Source organism: Anas platyrhynchos, chromosome Z (genome assembly GCF_047663525.1).
Source record: "Anas platyrhynchos isolate ZD024472 breed Pekin duck chromosome Z, IASCAAS_PekinDuck_T2T, whole genome shotgun sequence".
Classification (NCBI taxonomy): Eukaryota; Metazoa; Chordata; class Aves; order Anseriformes; family Anatidae; genus Anas; species Anas platyrhynchos.
The window spans coordinates 55,156,552-55,175,919 of NC_092621.1; the positions used below are offsets into that span (position 1 = coordinate 55,156,552).

At 38.2% G+C, this 19,368-nt stretch overlaps 1 protein-coding gene across 8 annotated transcripts in view; it reads left to right on the forward strand.

The window, feature by feature from the left end:
* Window positions 1-16,711, forward strand: part of PCGF3 (polycomb group ring finger 3) — a 56,410-nt gene extending 39,699 nt beyond the window's left edge. For 7 of the 8 annotated variants that reach the window (XM_038170360.2, XM_038170362.2, XM_038170363.2 and 4 more), the window contains 6 exons: window positions 3,293-3,348; window positions 4,333-4,443; window positions 4,898-4,986; window positions 6,241-6,378; window positions 9,435-9,515; window positions 11,285-16,711. In XM_038170360.2, coding sequence (XP_038026288.2) covers window positions 3,293-3,348; window positions 4,333-4,443; window positions 4,898-4,986; window positions 6,241-6,378; window positions 9,435-9,515; window positions 11,285-11,332 — 523 coding nt within the window. In that variant the 3' untranslated portion in view covers window positions 11,333-16,711. The remainder of the gene's footprint in view (window positions 1-3,292; window positions 3,349-4,332; window positions 4,444-4,897; window positions 4,987-6,240; window positions 6,379-9,434; window positions 9,516-11,284) is intronic. The other variant, XM_038170361.2, reaches the window with a different exon arrangement.
* The last annotated feature ends 2,657 nt before the right edge of the window (window positions 16,712-19,368 follow it).

Here is a 19,368-nt window from a genome sequence, read left to right on the forward strand (position 1 = left end):
TCATGTCCTCTCCATGGTCTTGTAAGTAAAACCACAGGGTGGCACGGCGTGACTACTCACCATATCGTCTTCCTTGTGTGGATGAACGCCTACCCCTGATAGCTGAGACACTGCTTTGTACAGGTACGGAGGAGAATAATCTCTCTTCAAGTTGGTGAACCTTTTCAGAAAGTTTCTCCCAAGTGTTCTCTTTTGGTCAGTGGACACTGGTTTGTTCAGGTGGGGAGGAAGATAGATTCTCTTTGAGTTGGTGGAACTCTTCAGAAGGTTTCTCTACAGCTGAGACGCAGGCCTGTAAGGAAGAGGAGAGAATTTCTTCGTACTGCCAAAGTTGTTTAGCCACTTCATCCACTGTGGGTTCCTCATCCTCTTTCCAGGCCATTATTGCCAATGAGCTGGCATATGATGATGGTGCACTCCGTACAAACTTCCGCCACATAGGTCGTGTACACCTGACTTCATCTGGATCTTTGGATGTTTGTCTGAGGTCTGGATCCTCATAAATCACTTCCCGTACGGCTAATTCCCTCAGGTACTGGATTCCCTTCTCCATAGTGGTCCACTTGCCTGGTAGACATAAAAGTTCTTCCTTGAAGGGATACCTTTCCCTCACAGCTGACAGGAGATGCCTCCAGAGGCTGGTGGATTGTGCTCCATCTGCAATTGCTTTGTCAATGCCGGCGTCTCGAGCAAGGGATCCCAGCCGCTTGGCTTCCCTGCCGTCTAATTCCACACAATTGGCTCCAGAGTCCCAGCACCGGAGCAGCCAGGTGACAAACTGCTCACTTATGCAACGACCAAAATCTTTTTGCACATCTCGTAGCTCACGCTCGTATAGGTTTTGGGTAGTTACTGTTGATTTTTCAGCATCCTCATCTTCCTCCTCCTGAATCCCTGATGGCCCAGCATCGTCGTCTCTATACCTAGCAGACCTAGCAGAAGACTCTCTGGGTTCTAAATGACCCGAATTTTTTCACCTTGTCTTGTACAGGGGCAGCTTGCACTGCTACAGCTCGTTTCTCTGACCCAGCCACAGGAGCTGGAGTGGCTGCAGAGTCCACCGTAGGGGTCGCAGCGACCATTGGATCTGTCACAGGACTTGGAGTGGCCGCAGGGTCTGTCACTAGGTTGATAGCAGTATCAATTGCAGCTTGATAGGCATGAGCCAGGCCCCAGCATGCTACAGTGATCTGTGTCACTTCGGAACTGCCAGATTCATGACACCCTTTTTTCAAGCGTTCTACCAGTTTTTTAGGATTTTGCAGTTGTTGAGGGGTGAATTTCCAAAACACTGGGGGTGCCAACTGCTCTAGAAACCAGCCCATATCCTCCCACACTCCCTGCCACTCACAACTATCCTGCCTCAGCACAGATCTCTGGATGAGACTCCTAAGTAGTTGTTTAACCTTAAACAAAACCTGAAGCACATTCAGGAGACATAACAACAAGAACATGCTGGTCTGAGTATCCCAAGGATATTCAAAATCTTGGAGAACTATCATAACAAGCTCGGAGGATAAGAGGGTGGTGAAGGAGAAGGGGAGAGTGAACAAGTAGGAAAAAATATCTTCCCCTTTCCCCTCTAAAGATTGGGTCCCTGACAAAAAAAAGGCAATAGGTGTAATTGTTAATAATTTCCGAGATCTGGTTTCCAAAGTATAGGGTCGATGACAGTGCTAAGTACAAATACCAGCTAGAAATTTCATCGTATCGTAAGCCACTGTTACACCGCACAGTACCATAATGATCTGAAACCAGGGCCCGGAAAGGATAAACAGCATGACTGGGAGCACATACAGAAGGTAACGTGTTGTAAAACTCAATTTAGAAAACAGGCACAGCAGATTTGAGATTAAAGGAATAAACATTGTGACTATTAACTATTAAGCAGGTCTAATACTAATTTTAGTTTAACACGCTCTGGTCGTATCTGTCATTACCTCAAACCTTCGTGCCCCATGTTGGGCGCCAATATATGTCCTTGTTTCAGTTAGGACAGAGTTAGTTTTCCTTCTAGTAGCTGGTAGGGTGCTATGTTTTGGCTTAGGATGAGAAGAGTGCTGATAACACCCCAATGTTTTAATTGTTGCAGATCAGTGCTTACACCAAGCCAAGGACATCTCAGCTTCTCACTCTGTCCTGCCAGCGGGCAGGCTGGGGGTGCAGCAGGAGCTGGGAGGGGACAGACCCAGGACAGCTGACCCAAACTGGCCAAAGGGGTATTCCGTACCGTATGGGGTCATGCAGAGCAATATATAGGGGTGTCTAGCCGGGGTGGGGGGTTGGCTGCTCGGGGATAGGCTGGGCATCAGTCAGCAGGTGGTGAGCAATTGCATTGTGCATCACTTGTTTGTACACATTATTGTTATTAGTACTATTATCATCATTATTGTTATTATTATTATTGTTATTATTATTTTCCTGTCTTGATAAACTGTCTTCGTCTCAACTCACAGGCTTCACTTTCCCGTTTCTCTCCCCCATCCCAGCAAGGGAGGGGGGAGGGTGAGCGAATTGCTGTGTGGTGTTTAGCTGCTGGCCAGGTTAAACCACAGCAATTGGAATTTAGGATAATATTATATTTCTTTTAGACAGTAACTTACTGTAGAATAATCTAGAAATTGCAGGCAAACTGTGTTGTGATATGGGAATTACAGTTTAGAAACTTAAATAGTCCTGCTGCCTTTCCAGTTCTGCCATGTGTGGGTTCATTGTGCTTCTTTCGTTTGGGACACATTACCTTATATAGGCTTCTGAGCTACATAATGTTGCTCATAAAAAAAATGTTGGCTTAAGAGCAAACTCAAATTTCTTTATGTTCTTGGGTGTTGTTTTTTTGTGTGTGTTTGCTGCTTTTTTTTTTTTTAATATATATATATATTTGCTGTAACAGGGAAAAGTCTTGTACAGATAACTAAATAACTGAGGAATGTGAGAGATTAATCCGTAGAGATGATAAACACACTAGCTTCTGTTCTTTCGCAGTAACAAGGTTTTTACCTCAAAGTTGTCAAGGAATTTTGAGATTATTAGTGACAACATGAGCCTTGTTGCAGGAGGGGAAGAACCCACTTCTTCCCCTAATTTCCTTTTTCTTTTTTTCTTAGTCTATATTTTATCCTAATTCCTCTCTAGGTACTGTCCTCTCTATTATGATATAAATATCGGCTTTAGAAATTAAACAAATTTAGAGCTTTTAGATCAATTTTGTATTGGAACTTGTGTAACAGGTATCTTTTGAATCAATGCTTTGAATGTTTTGATTCTTTTTTTTCCTTTTTTTCCTTGATAGTCATGACAGAACAATGCAGGATATTGTTTACAAACTTGTGCCAGGCCTCCAAGAAGGTAAGTTGTGGTATGATCTTTTCTTACATGTAGTCTTGCACATAATTCTTTACTCCTTTAACAGTTTAAAAAAACAACACACACATTTTCAAGTGATGAAAATACAGAAGGGGGGTGAGGGAGAATTTGAGGAAAAATACAGCAAAGAACTGTATTATTTCATTTGTTCTATCTCTAGTGATAGACTTAGGTTCATATCTTTACAAGCAGTCATTTTTTTGAGGGGGAAAAAAAGGCAAGATGGGATATTTCACCAAAAAGTAGTATTAACAGAATAGTAGTTCAGCTTTTGCATGTTTGTATGCTGCAGCTTTCATTTGTTCTTTTTAAATTGTGTGCTTAGACCTGTTGTGCCAGCTTTCCAGAATATTTAGAGGTAGCATGTAATGCAGAGGAGCTTTTAGATTCATGGAAGTTTTCCTCTACTGTAAAAGTCCTTTCTTAATTTGCACTTTCATAGTCCTCTTTGAGACTGGATCTGTACAACTAAACAAGTACTTTATAGTAACTGTTCTGTATTTTGTTGTTGTTGTTGATGTTGCATGTGATTTTCATTTAAATAGAATATCTTAATCTATTTAAGCTGAAAAGAATGAATTTCTTAGATGTCGATAAGCAAGCTTAAATAGATTTTATAAAATCAATTCTATCATAGTGAAATCAGAACTATAAACAAAAATTCAAAAACAGTGGTTTGACTGAAATACTGTGGGAGGGATTCAGAATAAGGCATAGTATTTAAAATCATCTCATTTCAATAGAAATGTTATAATCGTAGCCGTGTGGATGACTTTGTAGTATTCTAACTCTGAAAGATAAGATTGGGCACGACTTGATGCAATAACAAAGATGTGGAATTAAGTGCTGACAATACCACTCCTTGATGGCAAGCCTGTTCCACTTACAAAAGAAGGGATTTGAAATAATTTCATAAATGCTGCATTAGAACTTTATTACAGGATTTAATATTTCAATTTTTAACAGCGGAAATGAAGAAACAAAGGGAGTTTTATCACAAACTTGGCATGGAAGTTCCAGGGGATATCAAAGGGGAGACATGTTCTGCAAAACAGCATCTAGATTCCCATCGGAATGGTAAACAGTCTTTTATTTATTACATCTTAGGTGGGGGACTGCTCATAATTGTCAAGCAGATAGGTCAGAAGTGTGTGTCTCAGTTTATAACAATCAGAATTGTTTCATAGTGGTGTACAATAGGCATGCAGGATTGTTTTGTCCCTTATTTGTTCACATAATCTTTCTTTTTAGCATAAGCACTCTTGGGGAAGGAAATCTCGGTAATAGTGCTCACAAGGGGACTCTGCGAAACCACTCAGCTTCTCCACTGCTAGGAGTTCAGCAGAAGCTGTGCTGTATGCTAGTTCCTTTCTTTCATGTGTGGGGTTGACAGCAGCCCGTGCCGAAGCAAGTTTGCATTGCTGGGAAGTTTATTCTGTATAGCAGTCCTGAACCCTGCTCTTTGAATCATATTGTCATTGAAAGGTGCTTCTGTAGAGTGATATCCTACATATCTGCTTTCTTATCTAAGGTGAAACTAAAACAGATGAAAATTCAAACAAAGAAACTTCTGAGGAAAAACAGGAAGAGGATAATGACTACCACCGAAGTGATGAACAGGTGGGATCACAGGGCATGTTTTTATTTTTATCTGGTATTTTACTGCTTTACTGCTTCAAGTTATCAAAAAAGCCCTGACTTTTAAGCTATTTTTTCTGTTATCTGCTTTAAAAAAATGCATTGTTGCAAGATGCTTTTGTGTAACCCTAAATTAATCCTTGGGTTTTGGCAGGAATGGAGAATATTTTAAAGATGCTTTCATAAAATGTGATATTCCTGTCTTTTTTGAGTTTCAAACTATTTATTGGCTTTTGGCTTAACATAGATATAGGTTATTTGGGTCCTGTTCTGAATGGGTGTATCCAAAGGTTATTCTGGTACATTGAACTGAATGTATTTCAATAGTTACAAATAAAAGCTCATGCACTTTCACTTAATACTTATTTCTTTTTAAATCTCCCATGTTTTAGACAGTGTTAGCACTATATCATAAAAATAGTATGAAAGCCAGAAAATCCACCATTAATTTTTAAATACAACACATGTTTGAAAGGGAAATGTCCTGCTGGGATAAACACTCCTTCCCTTTTATGTTCTCCTATTATGTATGTCTAGATTAAATTTAACCTGGATTAATTTTGTTTTGAATTATAAAGCATGAGTACTTTCAAAGGGATTGTTCCTAGTTCTAGATCCTCTTATTGCATAAAGGGAATCATAGCAAAGAGTTTAGACAAAGTAACATGTAGCTGGATGAGAAAAGAAGTGAAATTGAAACATAGAAACTGAAGAGACTCTTTTTTTTTTTTTGCAGCTAATCTTCAGAATTTTAAGTCTGTTAGATCCATTATACGTATTCTTTTTTTAAACATTATATTCACTTTTCAACATGCATTACTTTTTTATTTTTTTTAAACTGGGTTTAGCAGTCACATTAAAAGCAAGGCGTTACAGTAGAAGACATTATTAATAATTGGCAATAGTTCTCTTATTTCATACTATATTGTGATGTACAGTCCTTGCCAACTAGAGGTGGTTTGGGAGTTTGAACTGGAGCATCCTTTTTTCAACATAAAAGTTCTTCCTAGAACTTTTTTCTTTGAGATCCCTTTTTGGTTGGAGCAGTATTTATTACTAAATTGATGAAATTTTAGAAAATGTGTTCATCAGTTGGACTGTATGCATTTCAGTTTAAGGAATATTAGTACTCCAATTTTTCACCTTGTTGCATTAATATAAACTGCATATGGAATACATAATGAGAACTGCAGAAAATTGATCTACCCTGCCCTGACTGCTTCCTTTTTACTGAAGGTAAGCATCTGCTTGGAATGCAATAGCAGCAAATTGCGTGGATTGAAACGAAAATGGATTCGCTGTTCAGCGCAAGCAACAGTCCTGCATCTAAAGAAGTTCATTGCCAAAAAACTTAATCTTTCTTCTTTTAATGAGGTAATATTTTAATTTCTAAAAATGATTTTGCAGATAAAAGTCCTATGGAAAGTGTGGGGTCATTCTTTTGCAAAGCAATGTCAGATTTTATTTTCAGAAAATAAACACATTCACCATTTCTTAAATTATATGTTATGTAGCCATTTTCCTGTCCTTTGTAAGCTAAGGAAATTAATGTAAACAATTACATTATTTTTCTTCAAATTAATTTTTTCTTTCCACTTTCAATTTACAATTTACAGTCTTTTTTCCCTTAAGTTTTCCTTCTTCCTCTTTCAGCTTGTAATGTTACAATTGAATGTAGCTATTATATTTTCTTGGGATTATACAGCACTTGTATATTTTTGTTTTTTTAACCTACTGGATGGCTAACCTCTACCACAACCGCTCTCTCACTCTCGCCTCAAAGGAAAAGGGGGAGAAAATATAATGGAAAGGGCTCAGGGGTGGAGATAAGGACGAGGAGATCACTTAACAGGTTATCATCACAGGCAAAACAGAATCAACATAGGGAGACTAATATAATTCATTACCTATTACTAACAGAATACGACAATGAGTACTAAATGCAAACTAGAAACACATTCTCCCCATCCACCCTCTTCTGCGTTCTCTCTCTGAGGGGCACAGAGGAACAAGGAATGGGGGTTGTGGTCAGTCTGTAGCGCTTCAGCCCCGCTGCTCCCTCAGGGTCCCTCTCTGCCCCTGCTCCCCGTGGGGTCCCTCCCATGGCTGCCGTCCTTCCTGAACTGAGCCTGTGGGGGCTGCCCACAGGCAGCAGCTCTTCAAGCACTGCTCCCACGCGGCTCTGTCCCATGGGGTCCATCCATCCCCCAGGAGCAAACTGCTCCAGCACGGGTCCCCCACGGGTGGGGGCAGCTCCCCCCAGACCCCCTGCTCCACGTGGGCTCCTCTCCACGGGCTGCAGCTCCGGCCCGGGGCCTGCTCCTGCGGGGGCTCTCCGTGGGCCGCAGCCTCCTCCAGGCCACATCCACCTGCTCCAGCGGGGGCTCCTCCACCCATGGGGGGGCTGCAGCGTGGAGATCTGCTCCATGGGGGACCCATGGGCTGCAGGGGGACAGCCTGCTCCACCAGGGGCCTCTCCCTGCACAGCCCGCAGGGGAACTGCTGCTGCCTGCCTGCAGCACCTCCTGCCCTCCTGCCGCACTCACCCGGGGTTTTGCAGGGCTGTTCCTCCTACACTTTTTTTCCTCTATGCTGTCAGTGAAGTTCATCCTGAAGTCTTGCTGCCTATGACAAGCAGTGTTATGATATACCTACTTCACCTTTCCTTTGCAGACAGTACTTGGAATCATGGGAAGAACTTATGGTGAAAGGTACAGAAAGAAAGACAACTTTTCACAGTTCTCCCATTTCATATTCTAAATTACACTTAAGGCAAACATAGGAATGCAGTCTCTATTTACTACTTTTTTGTGTCTTGTTCACAGTGTCTTTGCATCTCAAGCATCTGCTTTCTAGTCCAAAATGTCAACAACTTTGTGGTCAAACCTCAAGATCTGGTTTGCATCTCTGTCATTCTTCCTTCCTAGCTTCTCTGTACTTCAAAGTACTCTGTCTTTAGGTTGGAGTACATCCCCAAACTCAGCTAAGCTTTCTGAAACAAAACTGTAACATTTGGTGCCTCGACCTCTTCTGTTGACTTCTGGCTGTAGACCAACAGCGGCATATGTACCATCATTGATCAAAAGTGTTTTCTTTTCCTTTAAATGAGACTTTTTTTTTTGCAGTTGAATCTTTGCTTTTGTGTTCAAGCCCTCTGTTCCATTCCACCAGTCTGATTTAGTAACTTACTATCCTTCCTACCAACTTCAAAGAGTACCTTTTTATTATTTAGCTATCCCTCCCACTTTCTTAAAGGGTACATAAATTGTGGTGCAATCACTTTTGCACCATCACTTTTTCAGCTATTGCAGTTGAGTTGGTTATTAGTTATATTGTTGTCCTTTGAAAAAGGGCTGTGTCTGTGCCCAGTGAATTGGAGCTGATAAGCACACCGAGTCAAGGTCTGCTGATCAACCTTTATTTCAAATCTGACAGAGTTGGGGGCCAGGCAATAATTCACAAAGCAAGCACACCCAGAGTTGAGTGCCAGGCCTTTTATACAATTTAAAAGGTACGGATAGAGTCACTCATTGGTTGCTTTTGGTTCCATAACTTGCTCAGTAATGTGTGTGGTTGAGTTCTGTGCCAGCTTTTTAACCTAAGGTGGGTTGCTCGTTATCATGTCAGATTGCCACCCAGGGGTGTGCGTTTTGTTACGCTAATGAAGCATAGGTTACCTAGAACATTCCTGACTCTTCTTTTGTGCTTACATTAGCACATACTTATGATTATACAGTTATGAGTCTTTGTCCTTGCGTTGTTTTAAAGTAACTTTTTGTGCTGGGCTGACTACAATATGATCTCATGTTTTTATGTTTATATCCTTACTGTTTCTAGTGTCAAGACCTTTCAGTGCTGAGGCGGACAAGTAAAAACAACTTATTTTAACAACTTATTATAAACAAATGAGGATCTGCAAAAGTAAAAAAAAAAAAAAAAAGACAAAACAAACAAAAAAAACTACCAACAAAAAAACATAAATATAGTGTATGAGAGAGTGGCAGACAGTTTTTAAAAAATACAGCCTTGTTGCAGAAAGTCACCTGTCTGGTGTTCATGTAATTTTTTTTCATAATGTGGTAAATAATAAAGCTCTCCTTGGACTTGTGGATTCTGTCTTCATCATTTAATCAGTCTTTCTCAAAATCATATAAAGCTTTTAGGAGACGGCTTTAGTGCTGCTTGGGAAGCTAAATCAAATAATTAAGTCTAGCTCATGCAAGATATTCGAGATAGGTACATTCTTGCTTCTCTTTATATTGAGAAAAGACAGTTCCCTTACACAATTTTTGTTTGCAGAAAAATTACAAGATGAATGGTTCCACTGTCTTTGGAGACAAAATTAATGCCTAATGTTTGTAGTATTGCCAGAAATGTTTTGTTTCATGTACGGTGTCCTAACAAATTAACTGTCTTTTTTGTTTTGCCAGCTGGACATATTATGCAATGAAGAGATTCTTGGCAAGGACCACACACTCAAGTTTGTAGTTGTTACTAGATGGAGATTTAAGGTATGACACAGTGGTTCCAAGTAAATCATGGAGTGGCTAGATAAAAAAAAAGTTATAAAGTGTGTCATTTGGAACTATACTGCAGTAACTATAAACTCAATAAAAAGATACTTCAATAGATACCTAATACAACATTCTTAAACAGTAATTATTAATTTTGTTTCAAAGAAAATGAAGCCAAAAGGAATTAAATGTACATTGCAAGAAAAAAGGGTATATTCTGTCAACCGTCAAATTGTGATCAACTTAGGGAAAGGAAGTTGAAGCCACAAGAAAGTATTATTTTTAGCTATGTCAGGTAAAAACTGGTTTTACTCTGTATAAGTGGGAAAATAGATTGTGATGCAGGCAAGGCAGAAATTTTCAACACACTTCTCTTCTCTAGCTCAAGAAGGCTGATGTACTTCTCAAGGAGAGGGAGTAATTGCAGTGTTTGTCTGCATTAGTTAAGGAGAATTCCAGCAGTATTTAGTAGGCATAAACATGGCTTGTTAAGTGAGTACATCTTTGACTTACTGATTGTGGTTTCTCTTAACAACTCCCTCGCAGCTGAATAATAAAGTGGAACATTTATTCTGAGTGTAAGTTATCACAATAATGGCAGCTCAAGTGAAACAAGTATAAGAATGAATTGCAAGGGTGAACACTTAGGAGTCGAGGCACACCTCCAGAATCAGTGTATGTGTATTTGAAGCTATTTGAATGAGGAGTTGGTATTCATAATGGACAAACAACAACGCATAAACCTGTAGTGTACACTGAGATAGGTGCTAGGAACTTTGGTTGCATATCTGGAAGAGGTGCAAGTGAGAGTACAGAATTGTTTTTCTGTCTTTGTGCAGAAAAACAATTGATTTGCATATGCAGGATAGAAGTCAGTGGTCAGTCTTTGAAACATGGAGAGGTCACAATTAGAATCCTACTAGAATCCCTTCCTGAATGACTAGGAAGGGTCTGGTTAATGCAATAACAGCTCAATTACAATGCTGTTGTTATTTGGGATAGTGAAGACAGATTGATCAGAAAGGATTGAAGCAAACCTTTACAGTTCTCCGTAACTGGAGATTAATAAGCAACTTGAGTTCAGTGTAGGTAAATGTAAAAGAATACATGTTGGGGATAACAGTGGGCTCAACTTCTTATATAAAACGATGGATTGTAAGCTGGCTGAATTTTCAAGGCTTTGAAACCAGATGGAAGAAGAAAAAAAGCAAATGCTAGGAATTTTATGGAAAAATGAAGAATTGAAAAAGAGCGCTAATTTATATGCATCTGTAGAAGTCTTGTATTTAACTTTATTATGTAAATCTGTGGAATTTTGAGTCACATGGAAAAGGCAACCATAAATTGCCATCTCAAGTGAAAGAGGCGGAGGGCATAAAATGAAAACTCACAGGTGGGAGCTACAGAACAAACAAATGGAAGCAATTCTTTACAGGATACACAGCTCCTTGATGCAGGATGTTATGAATGTTGTAAGTCTACCTATACTTAAAAATGCAATGGATACGTTCACAGAAGAAGAATTGAGTAAGACCTGTTAAGTATGAAGTGCCATGTGCTTTTACACTATTACAGTTAATAAGTACTGCATGCTTTTGCACAGAACAGCTATTCTGATAGTTTGTTTAACCTTTGTTTTATAAAACATGTACTGAAAAGTTTAATTTTGAACTTTTGTGTACTGAAATTTACTTTTGCAACTTTATGTACTGAAAAGTTTAATTTTGGTTTTGTTTCTTAACTTAGCTTATATTTCTGTCTTGCAGAAAGCACCTCTACTGCTACATTACAGACCCAAAATGGACTTGCTGTAAGAGAACTTTATTGTCCTTCTGGACAGAGTTTTTTGCAGAGACTATCATCTGGCACCTTCTTAGTGCATCACTAATCACATGACACAAACCAGCCGAATAATTTTGGAAGACTGTAGTGCTTTCATAGCGGACTGTCCTTCTGAATATTTCTCCTAGGGATGTGTTACCTAGATTTCCGGACAGAAAATATTTATACTTATTTTGTACGAAAGAAAGAAATTGCAACTCAACAAGACACTACCAGCACTAAGTTTACAGATACTGAAAACACTTCACAGTTCCATGTAGCTCAGCCTGATTCATCTCTTACAGTTACACAGAAATAAGTTAGAATGTTGTGGGGTGGTTTTAAAATGTTGCTTTTGACACCAAGTTGCATTTAGTTACTTCTCACATTCTGAATATTTAAAAACTATATTTTTGCAAAGTGTTCTTGTGTTATATAGTATGCCTGATTGCATTGGCTTTAATCAAGTTGTTCTGTAGATCATTGAAAATAACTAATGATATAGTGACTGGTGATATTTATTATGCTGCATTGAAAACTTCTGAAAATCTGGGAAACCAATGAGTTTGTTAATTTTGCCCAATTGTTGCTTTCCCCCACTTTCTGTTTTGGTAAAGTCTTGATGCCCCTTTTGCATGTTGATTTGGTAAGATTAACAACAGTCACTGCAGTTGATTTTTAGTGTGCCCTGATATTTTGCCATGGCATCACATCATGACAAGTACTCAAAAGTGCTAGATTTGTGAATTTTAACAAATATATATAAATACATATTTCTTATTTAGCTATGGCTTGCAGAAATCAGTTTTTACTTTAGAGAGAATTTGTTGTCACTGACTGTTGAAACCCTGGCTCTTGAACAACATTGGGTGATATTGCACAATTTTTAGTGATTAAAAGTTACTTAGGTAATTAAGAGCAGCTTTATATTTTATGAACAGCTTTATATTTCCTTCACCTGTTTTCTTATGAAACCATACCTTTTTCTTCAGGACAATTACTAGATGTTATGGGGGTCAGACAAGATTATTTTTGCACCTTCTGGCCTTAACTCGTAATTTTACTTGCATCAGCCCTAGTGGATGCAAGGTGACATATATGCTGTGTATGTGTGTACATATCTATACACATATAAACCTACATGTATGTTATGGAGCGCACCCTCAATAGCACTTAGCAGAGTTCACTGCACTGTTTGTAAGGCTTTTTGTAATTGTCAGCTTTTTAAAAACAGTAGTTGAAACTGATTTCTGCAAGATGTGTACTGTATAGCATGTATAGTACAGATGTGAGAGCATTTGTGTGCCAGGGTGTAAGTTACTTAGAACTCCCGATAATACAGTTTGCATCTGGAAATAGCTAACCTTCTAACTTTCAGAAGCATTTTCCAGTCAGCTGAAAATGCTAGCTGCTATACCTATTATTATTATTACTGTTTTTTTTTTTTTTGATAAACTGCCTTTGGATAAGAAAGTAAGCCTGCTTGTAGCTGCCCTGCTTTCTCTATCTGTGCTCCTTCCCCTCTTCTGCAACGAAGTATTACTTTTTACTGATAACAGGAAGCTGATATCACAAGAGCTTTATTAAGTATTTTCAGTCATCTTCCTCTTGAGTTTTCAAAGCACCACATTCCTCAGCGTATCTCCTGCATTTTCATTCTTCGGAGTCTTCAGCTCTCCTTTCTTAGATCTGCTGCTGCAGAAGGGATGTTCCAATTTTTGTTTATCTTTGAAAACAGGATTTTTCATTTTTATGGATAGTCACAGATGTGAATGGAAATCAAAAGTTATGCAAGTAGAAAAAGAAAGGAAGCCTACCGAAAGATGGAGATGGGAGCCAAATGAAGGCTAAAAAGCGATGCTGTCCCTGCAAACGAGGGCACAAAGTAGCTAGATCTGAACGTCTGGTCCACATCCAGGCCTTGTGTGTGGGTGTGTGCATGCACACAGAGCGGTGGAATTGGAATGTGGCTCTGGTTTTGTCTTACTGTCTCCAGACTCACATATGTATTTCAGCTTTCACCTGTATTTAACATTTATTGAATTGGTAGAACAAATGAGATCCTGAGTCTACCTGTTTATAAAAACACTGAATGCAGGTGGTGTGAATGCATATGCAAACTGGCATACTGGGCCTTTCTGGAGCTGTTCGTGTGGTTGTTACTGTCCTAGTGTAAATGAGGGACTGGCTCTAGCCAGTGAAGCACTGAGAATACCAACACGACTATAAACTGCCACCTTCTGTACACCCCAAATGTACAGATACTGGCTGTACCTGACGTAGACATAGAATTAAATCCCCTAGACAGCATCCTGGTTAAGATAGTTTTTGTGTGTTTATGTGTGTGCACAAGCGTGCACACACACACACACACACACGTGCATGAGATCTGTCTACCTCAGAATGAGTGTACTGCAGAAATATTTTGTACACCCAGACATTGATGCAGTGCTGTTAAAGTATGTTAGGATTTTAGCACTTTCCACTGTGTAGTTGTACAGCTGAGGACTCAGTAGCAAACAAGCAAATTCATAAGCCTTTCCAATCTATCGTTTTCTGTAAAAAAACAAAGACAAAAATCTGTAGTGCAGAACATATATTTGGAAGTTGTTAGCCCTCTTTAGAATCACTTGAATTTATTATGGTGCTATCAATATGTTGAAAACTCTGTTGATACCTATATAGACAGGTAAATTCAAGACAGTATTAATATCTATAAATGTTTGGGAGTTTTTTTCCTCAGATTTGTGTGCAACTGCTTTTGCAATGTGTTTAGTCTGATAAAACCTCATCAGTGAAAAGAAAAGAAAAAGAAAGAAACCCCTGTTATTTTTCTAAATCATATGTCATAGTGTCTTTGGTATAGTAACTCTTTCCCTCAGGAGGGGTGTGATTGTGTCTGGACCATATATTTATTTACTCTAGCCTTACTAAAAGACTACAATGCAATTGAATTGAACTGAGAGGGAGGCCTCCTTTGGGTCAGAGCTCTGTTTCACTTCTGTGAAGCTTAGGAGACAGTTAATTTATATCAAGATTATATTGGGTAAAATGACCCTGATTCTGTTCAAAGTTGAACTGAAAGTTGGACTCAGCATAGATATCTCTGTCCTAGCGAGATCCTGTTCAGTTTATTTTGGATTTCTTTGAAGATGGCATTACTGTGAAGTAGTTTTCACAATTGCTTATGCTGGTAAATAATTACAGTAAAGAAGTATCTTGTTACATTATCCTCAGCAGCAATGAGACTGATGAATCACCCAGGGTCAGAGTCTCATTAAATATAGTTTCATTAAAAACAGAGAATTCAGATAGAATATATAATATTGAATTTAAATAAGATTTGGGGTTTTAAAAATTAACTTTATAAAATTATTTATTCTATTTTAAACCTTCTGTCTTATTTTACCATCCAAGTATTTTTGGTTTCAATGGTCCAACTTTATTTACGGGCATATAAAATGAAATTGTAAGATGTTTTTACAAGCTTCTTCCTTTTACATTGAGTTTAAGTAGCTTTTATTTGTATGTTTTTGTTTTATATGGATAAAGAGCATTACTTATGTTTTTGTGCAATAGGTTTGAAACATGCATTTATTAGGCATATGTTTAAATTGTAAATGTAGCATCTACTTACCGTTAAACTTAAAAAGGACTGTAGATGGCATTTTTGATTTGTTCAAATGGGGCTTTATTTGGGGCTGTTACTTGGGGATGTTGGTTTTGATTATTCTTTATTTTAAGAGTGGAGTGTGGGATATAAATTTGTGTAAGTACAAGAACTATCTGTCAGCAATATTCTGAAATAAATGATCTTGCAAGAAACCTTAATGTGAATTGTGGAAGCAATCGGCAAGACTTGCAGCCTATCTGAAAATGTTTTGTGCCATTGTTATGTCTGGTATCTTTGTATACCATCAAACCTGGGAATATTTATTTTTATTGGTCGTGCAATAGTGTTTACAACACTATCACCTCTGGGGATATGGGACCATAAAAAATATCAGACTACAACTATGATGGTGCTATTTTTTCCAATAGGCTATGAGCCTTTGAAAGCTTATCTGGCTCTATTGTCTTCATAACAGCATTAATAGTCCTAGGGGATTCATTTAATTTTATTTTTTTTCCTACAGGATGGTAAAAGTAACCATACAATGAGCCAATTTTACAACATTATGCATCTTACCGTTGAGATAAATGTAATAGGAAAAAGCCAACCAGTCTGTACATCAGCAGATGAATCTTAGTAAGTTATATTCTCAACAATATTTAAGATACATTTTGTACAGAAGGCTGGGCTGTACAGAAGAATCTAGTTTCTCTCTTTCCTCAGGTAATCACTTCGGTTTGGATGTTTCACTGGAGATGCTAATACAACCTACAATTCAGTTCCTTTGTGTAACATTGATAACAGGACAAAAAATTGTTCTATACACTAGAATCTCTGCATAAGATATAATTAACTGTAACTGAGAGGTTTTGACATCTGTTGCTGAAGTTAAAAGCTGTAGAGAGAACAACATTAAGGAACATGGGAACATTACTTCAGTCTCTGCTTTCATCTAAACTTGCAATCAGTACAAACACTTTCTATGAACTTGCTTTAACTTGCTTTTTGCGGCAAGCTAACGATGTTTTACCATTGAGTTACAATTTATTTATATACAAACTAAAGCTCCAGTCTTGCTGTTTGATCTGTGTTTGATCCATCCATAGGGCTTCTAGGAAATCTTTCATTTAGGATATCTTTCAAGGTCACAACAACGCACCCAGATGAGAGTGGTAGGGTAGGAACTAAGTGTCCTGTGAGCACTGCCATTGGTAACTTTGCAAATAACCTGGATGGTTCCACAGGAACACCCAGGCTCATTCATGCGAAGTCAGGTGTAGCTGAAGGATGGAGTCCTGATTTTTAAAGGCTGGGCTGATGTTTGTTTGACTTTTTGTTTGTTTTTCCCCAATTTTTTTTATTTGAAAATCAAAGCATTGGTTTACTGGAATCATGAATTCAAGTTCAGTCATCCAAACAAAAGGAGAGTTTCTTTCCTTCTGCAACAAGATTATTTCACAGTTAAGGGACAATAAGCCAGTGCAACCACTAAGCCTTTATCCTCATATATGGCATAATAAAGATATTGAAACTGTCACAGTGTAAAACCATATTTTTGGCTTAGCTTCATTTGAAAGTTTACAATTTTTTATGCTTTGTGTTGCTGTGTATTTTTGTACTATTGGTGGCTAGTTTTGTCTGAATAAGCCTTTTTGGATTATTGCTTAATGTTTTGATTTTATGATAGTGAAGCTTGTATCCAGTGTTTTGCCAATTAATATTATATGCTTGTTAATAAAAGCAGAGAAACTAACTGAAATCCTGTCAGGCTGGAAGTTCTTGTCCCATTTTTTTTTTCTCAAGAACATAAGGACCTAGTCAGCATAACATAATAGCACTGAACAAACCCAGTGTGACTGAAACAACATTACATGGTTGTCATCAATATGTCTATAACCCATCCTACTCAAATAAAACACTAGCAATGCCTGAAGCATTGCCCCACTGCCCAGGTGGAGATATGCATGTGACAAGTGAATGGCGTGCAGTTGCTGGCTAGGAAATGGAATGGCTTCAGCTGCATGGAATTAAAACATAGTTGCCCTTTTATATTAATTTATCTGTGGGTAGAATTGTACTTGCTGGAACTATGTGTTGCTTTCAGTCTCACTTTTACCTGGTCATGCTGATGCACAGGGGCAGATTGCACCACTCTGGACCACAAATGTGTGCTTTAACACGTCAAATTGCAGAGCATAACCATGCATATTCTGATTTTATTTGGGGGACTGAGACACCTTTATTTTTTTCCCCTTTGTTTATTTTTTTTTTATCTGAACTGCTAAGAAAAAAGGGCTCTTGCTTATTGGAACATTTAATGAATTTGTTTTGCCTTTCAAAAATGAGTGTCTTCTGGTATTTGGCTAGCATTGGTGCTTGCTCACTTGTTAAAATTGAGAACTTGTCTTTTTCGTCAAGATCCTTGAGAATGGTTTTAAATCCCAAACACCAGAGGTGTAAGGGGATTTTTAGCTGAAATTAATTGAAATACCTAGTCCAGATTCTACAGTAAACTCGAAAACACATGCTACAGTAATTGATTTCCTTGCATTATTTATATGCAGTAATATAAATTTATAGCTTGTATATAGCTTGTGTTCTCTACATACTCAGAGAACTGTAAGGACTTTTTTTTTTTTTTTCTCCTTCTTTTTCTGCTACTGGCTTGTTAGGAATTGCCAACAGCCGTGGGCTGGTTTGAAGTTAGAGGCTCTTACACACAGCTCTTACTTGCACTGACAGTACCAATATATAATTGTCCTGCAGAAATCAGGCATTTGCCACTGATTAGCTTAAATACCAGCATGAGACACTTACCATAGGAGGGTCCCTTTGCCTATATGTAGTCACATTAAAGTAATAAATACAAGCGCTAATTCTTCCTGAGCAAGCACTATTTCTTTTAAATCTGTGCTCTCATTATTGGTGGTTTTAACAGTTCCCTGTACTTTGTACTGTCGGTTGCTCTCATCTGCCACTGAGCAAATCCATGATGGTCCTGGTTCAGACTGCTTCTTCCCTTCTTGTATTTTCAGCAAAAAAATCCAGGAGTGCAGAGCTGATGTGCTAGAACAGAGGGCTTCTACTTCATGCCAGTGTGATTGCAGATTTGTTGACTTGTGTAAATGCTATAGTAGTTAGGAGAAGAAAACCTCTGCCGTCTCTTACACAAGCAGAAGTTCATAGTGACATAACACCATGCAAGTTGTGCTGTCTTTAATTGGCATATATGTCATGGAGAAATTACTCAGGTATGCAGGGGGATTGATTTAATATGTATACCTCACTTAAGGAATGGTTAAAGCACTGCTGTCAGCATCTGTTGTGAATGTGACTTTTAAAATACTTGTTGCAAAAATTGTTTTGGAAGTCGATGTTTCGTATTGTACCATGTAAAATATACTTGTAGTAATTCAGAATGTTCTCTGCCTTTGATTTGGACAGAAAAAAAAATAAATTATTTGACTTTCTATCTCTCTTACCACTACTTTATGTTAGTTTGAAATGAGGTGTCAAAAAAAATAAAAATAAAAAAATAAATAATTCATTGTACATTGTGGAAAACAGAAATACATCATGGGGCAAAACTAAACCCTTGTTGTTACCTGGCCATGGTGCTGATCTACTAAACAAGAGCAGAAGCAATTCTTGTCTGACTGTGAAATTCCCAAGCTTCAAAATAAGAAACTGTGCTAATAGTTGTGTAGCTAACTCTGAAAGCAGAAACCTGCCCTGCAGCTAATAAGCAGCAAACTACGTTTTTCCCCAAAGGTAATCCAGCACAAGGAATTTCTAACTGATGCTTTTTTATTCCTCTGACTGAATACTCTGCTATAAAAGTCAGTATTTACAAGTGGAATATCTACTTTTGTGCAATGACTTTATCTGAGTTTTCTGGAGATTAGGGTAGTCAGGAAAAAAGAAAAAATCGTATTAATTGAGTATGTAAGTGTCTGGACAGGGGTATAATGCAATGCTCTGCACCTTTATGAGGCAAGTCCCTGTACATCTTTAACTTGAATCTCTTTGCGTTTTGTTTTGTTTTGTTTTCCTCTATTTTATTTTATTTTTTCAAACTTCATCTCGATTAGCTTTTCCATTAGGAATTCAAACAGTGGCCTGGAGCTGGTAGAGAAAAAAGTTTACAAGAAGAGTCTCCTACCAAGGGTAAAATGTGGGCCACATCTGTCTAAACACCTCTAGTCTTTCACATGAAAATATTCTTGGACTTGCACTGTCATTGTGTAGAGATGTTGTATTGATGGGTTTGGATTAGACAGATCTGTACCTGATAATGCTGCGTATGGTGGTTGCATGCTAATGTATTTAAATGCATGACCTAACCGTGCAAATGAGAACAAAACAGAAATCTGAACAGCTGGCTTTGGGGGGAAGGTTGACTGGGTCATCACGAAG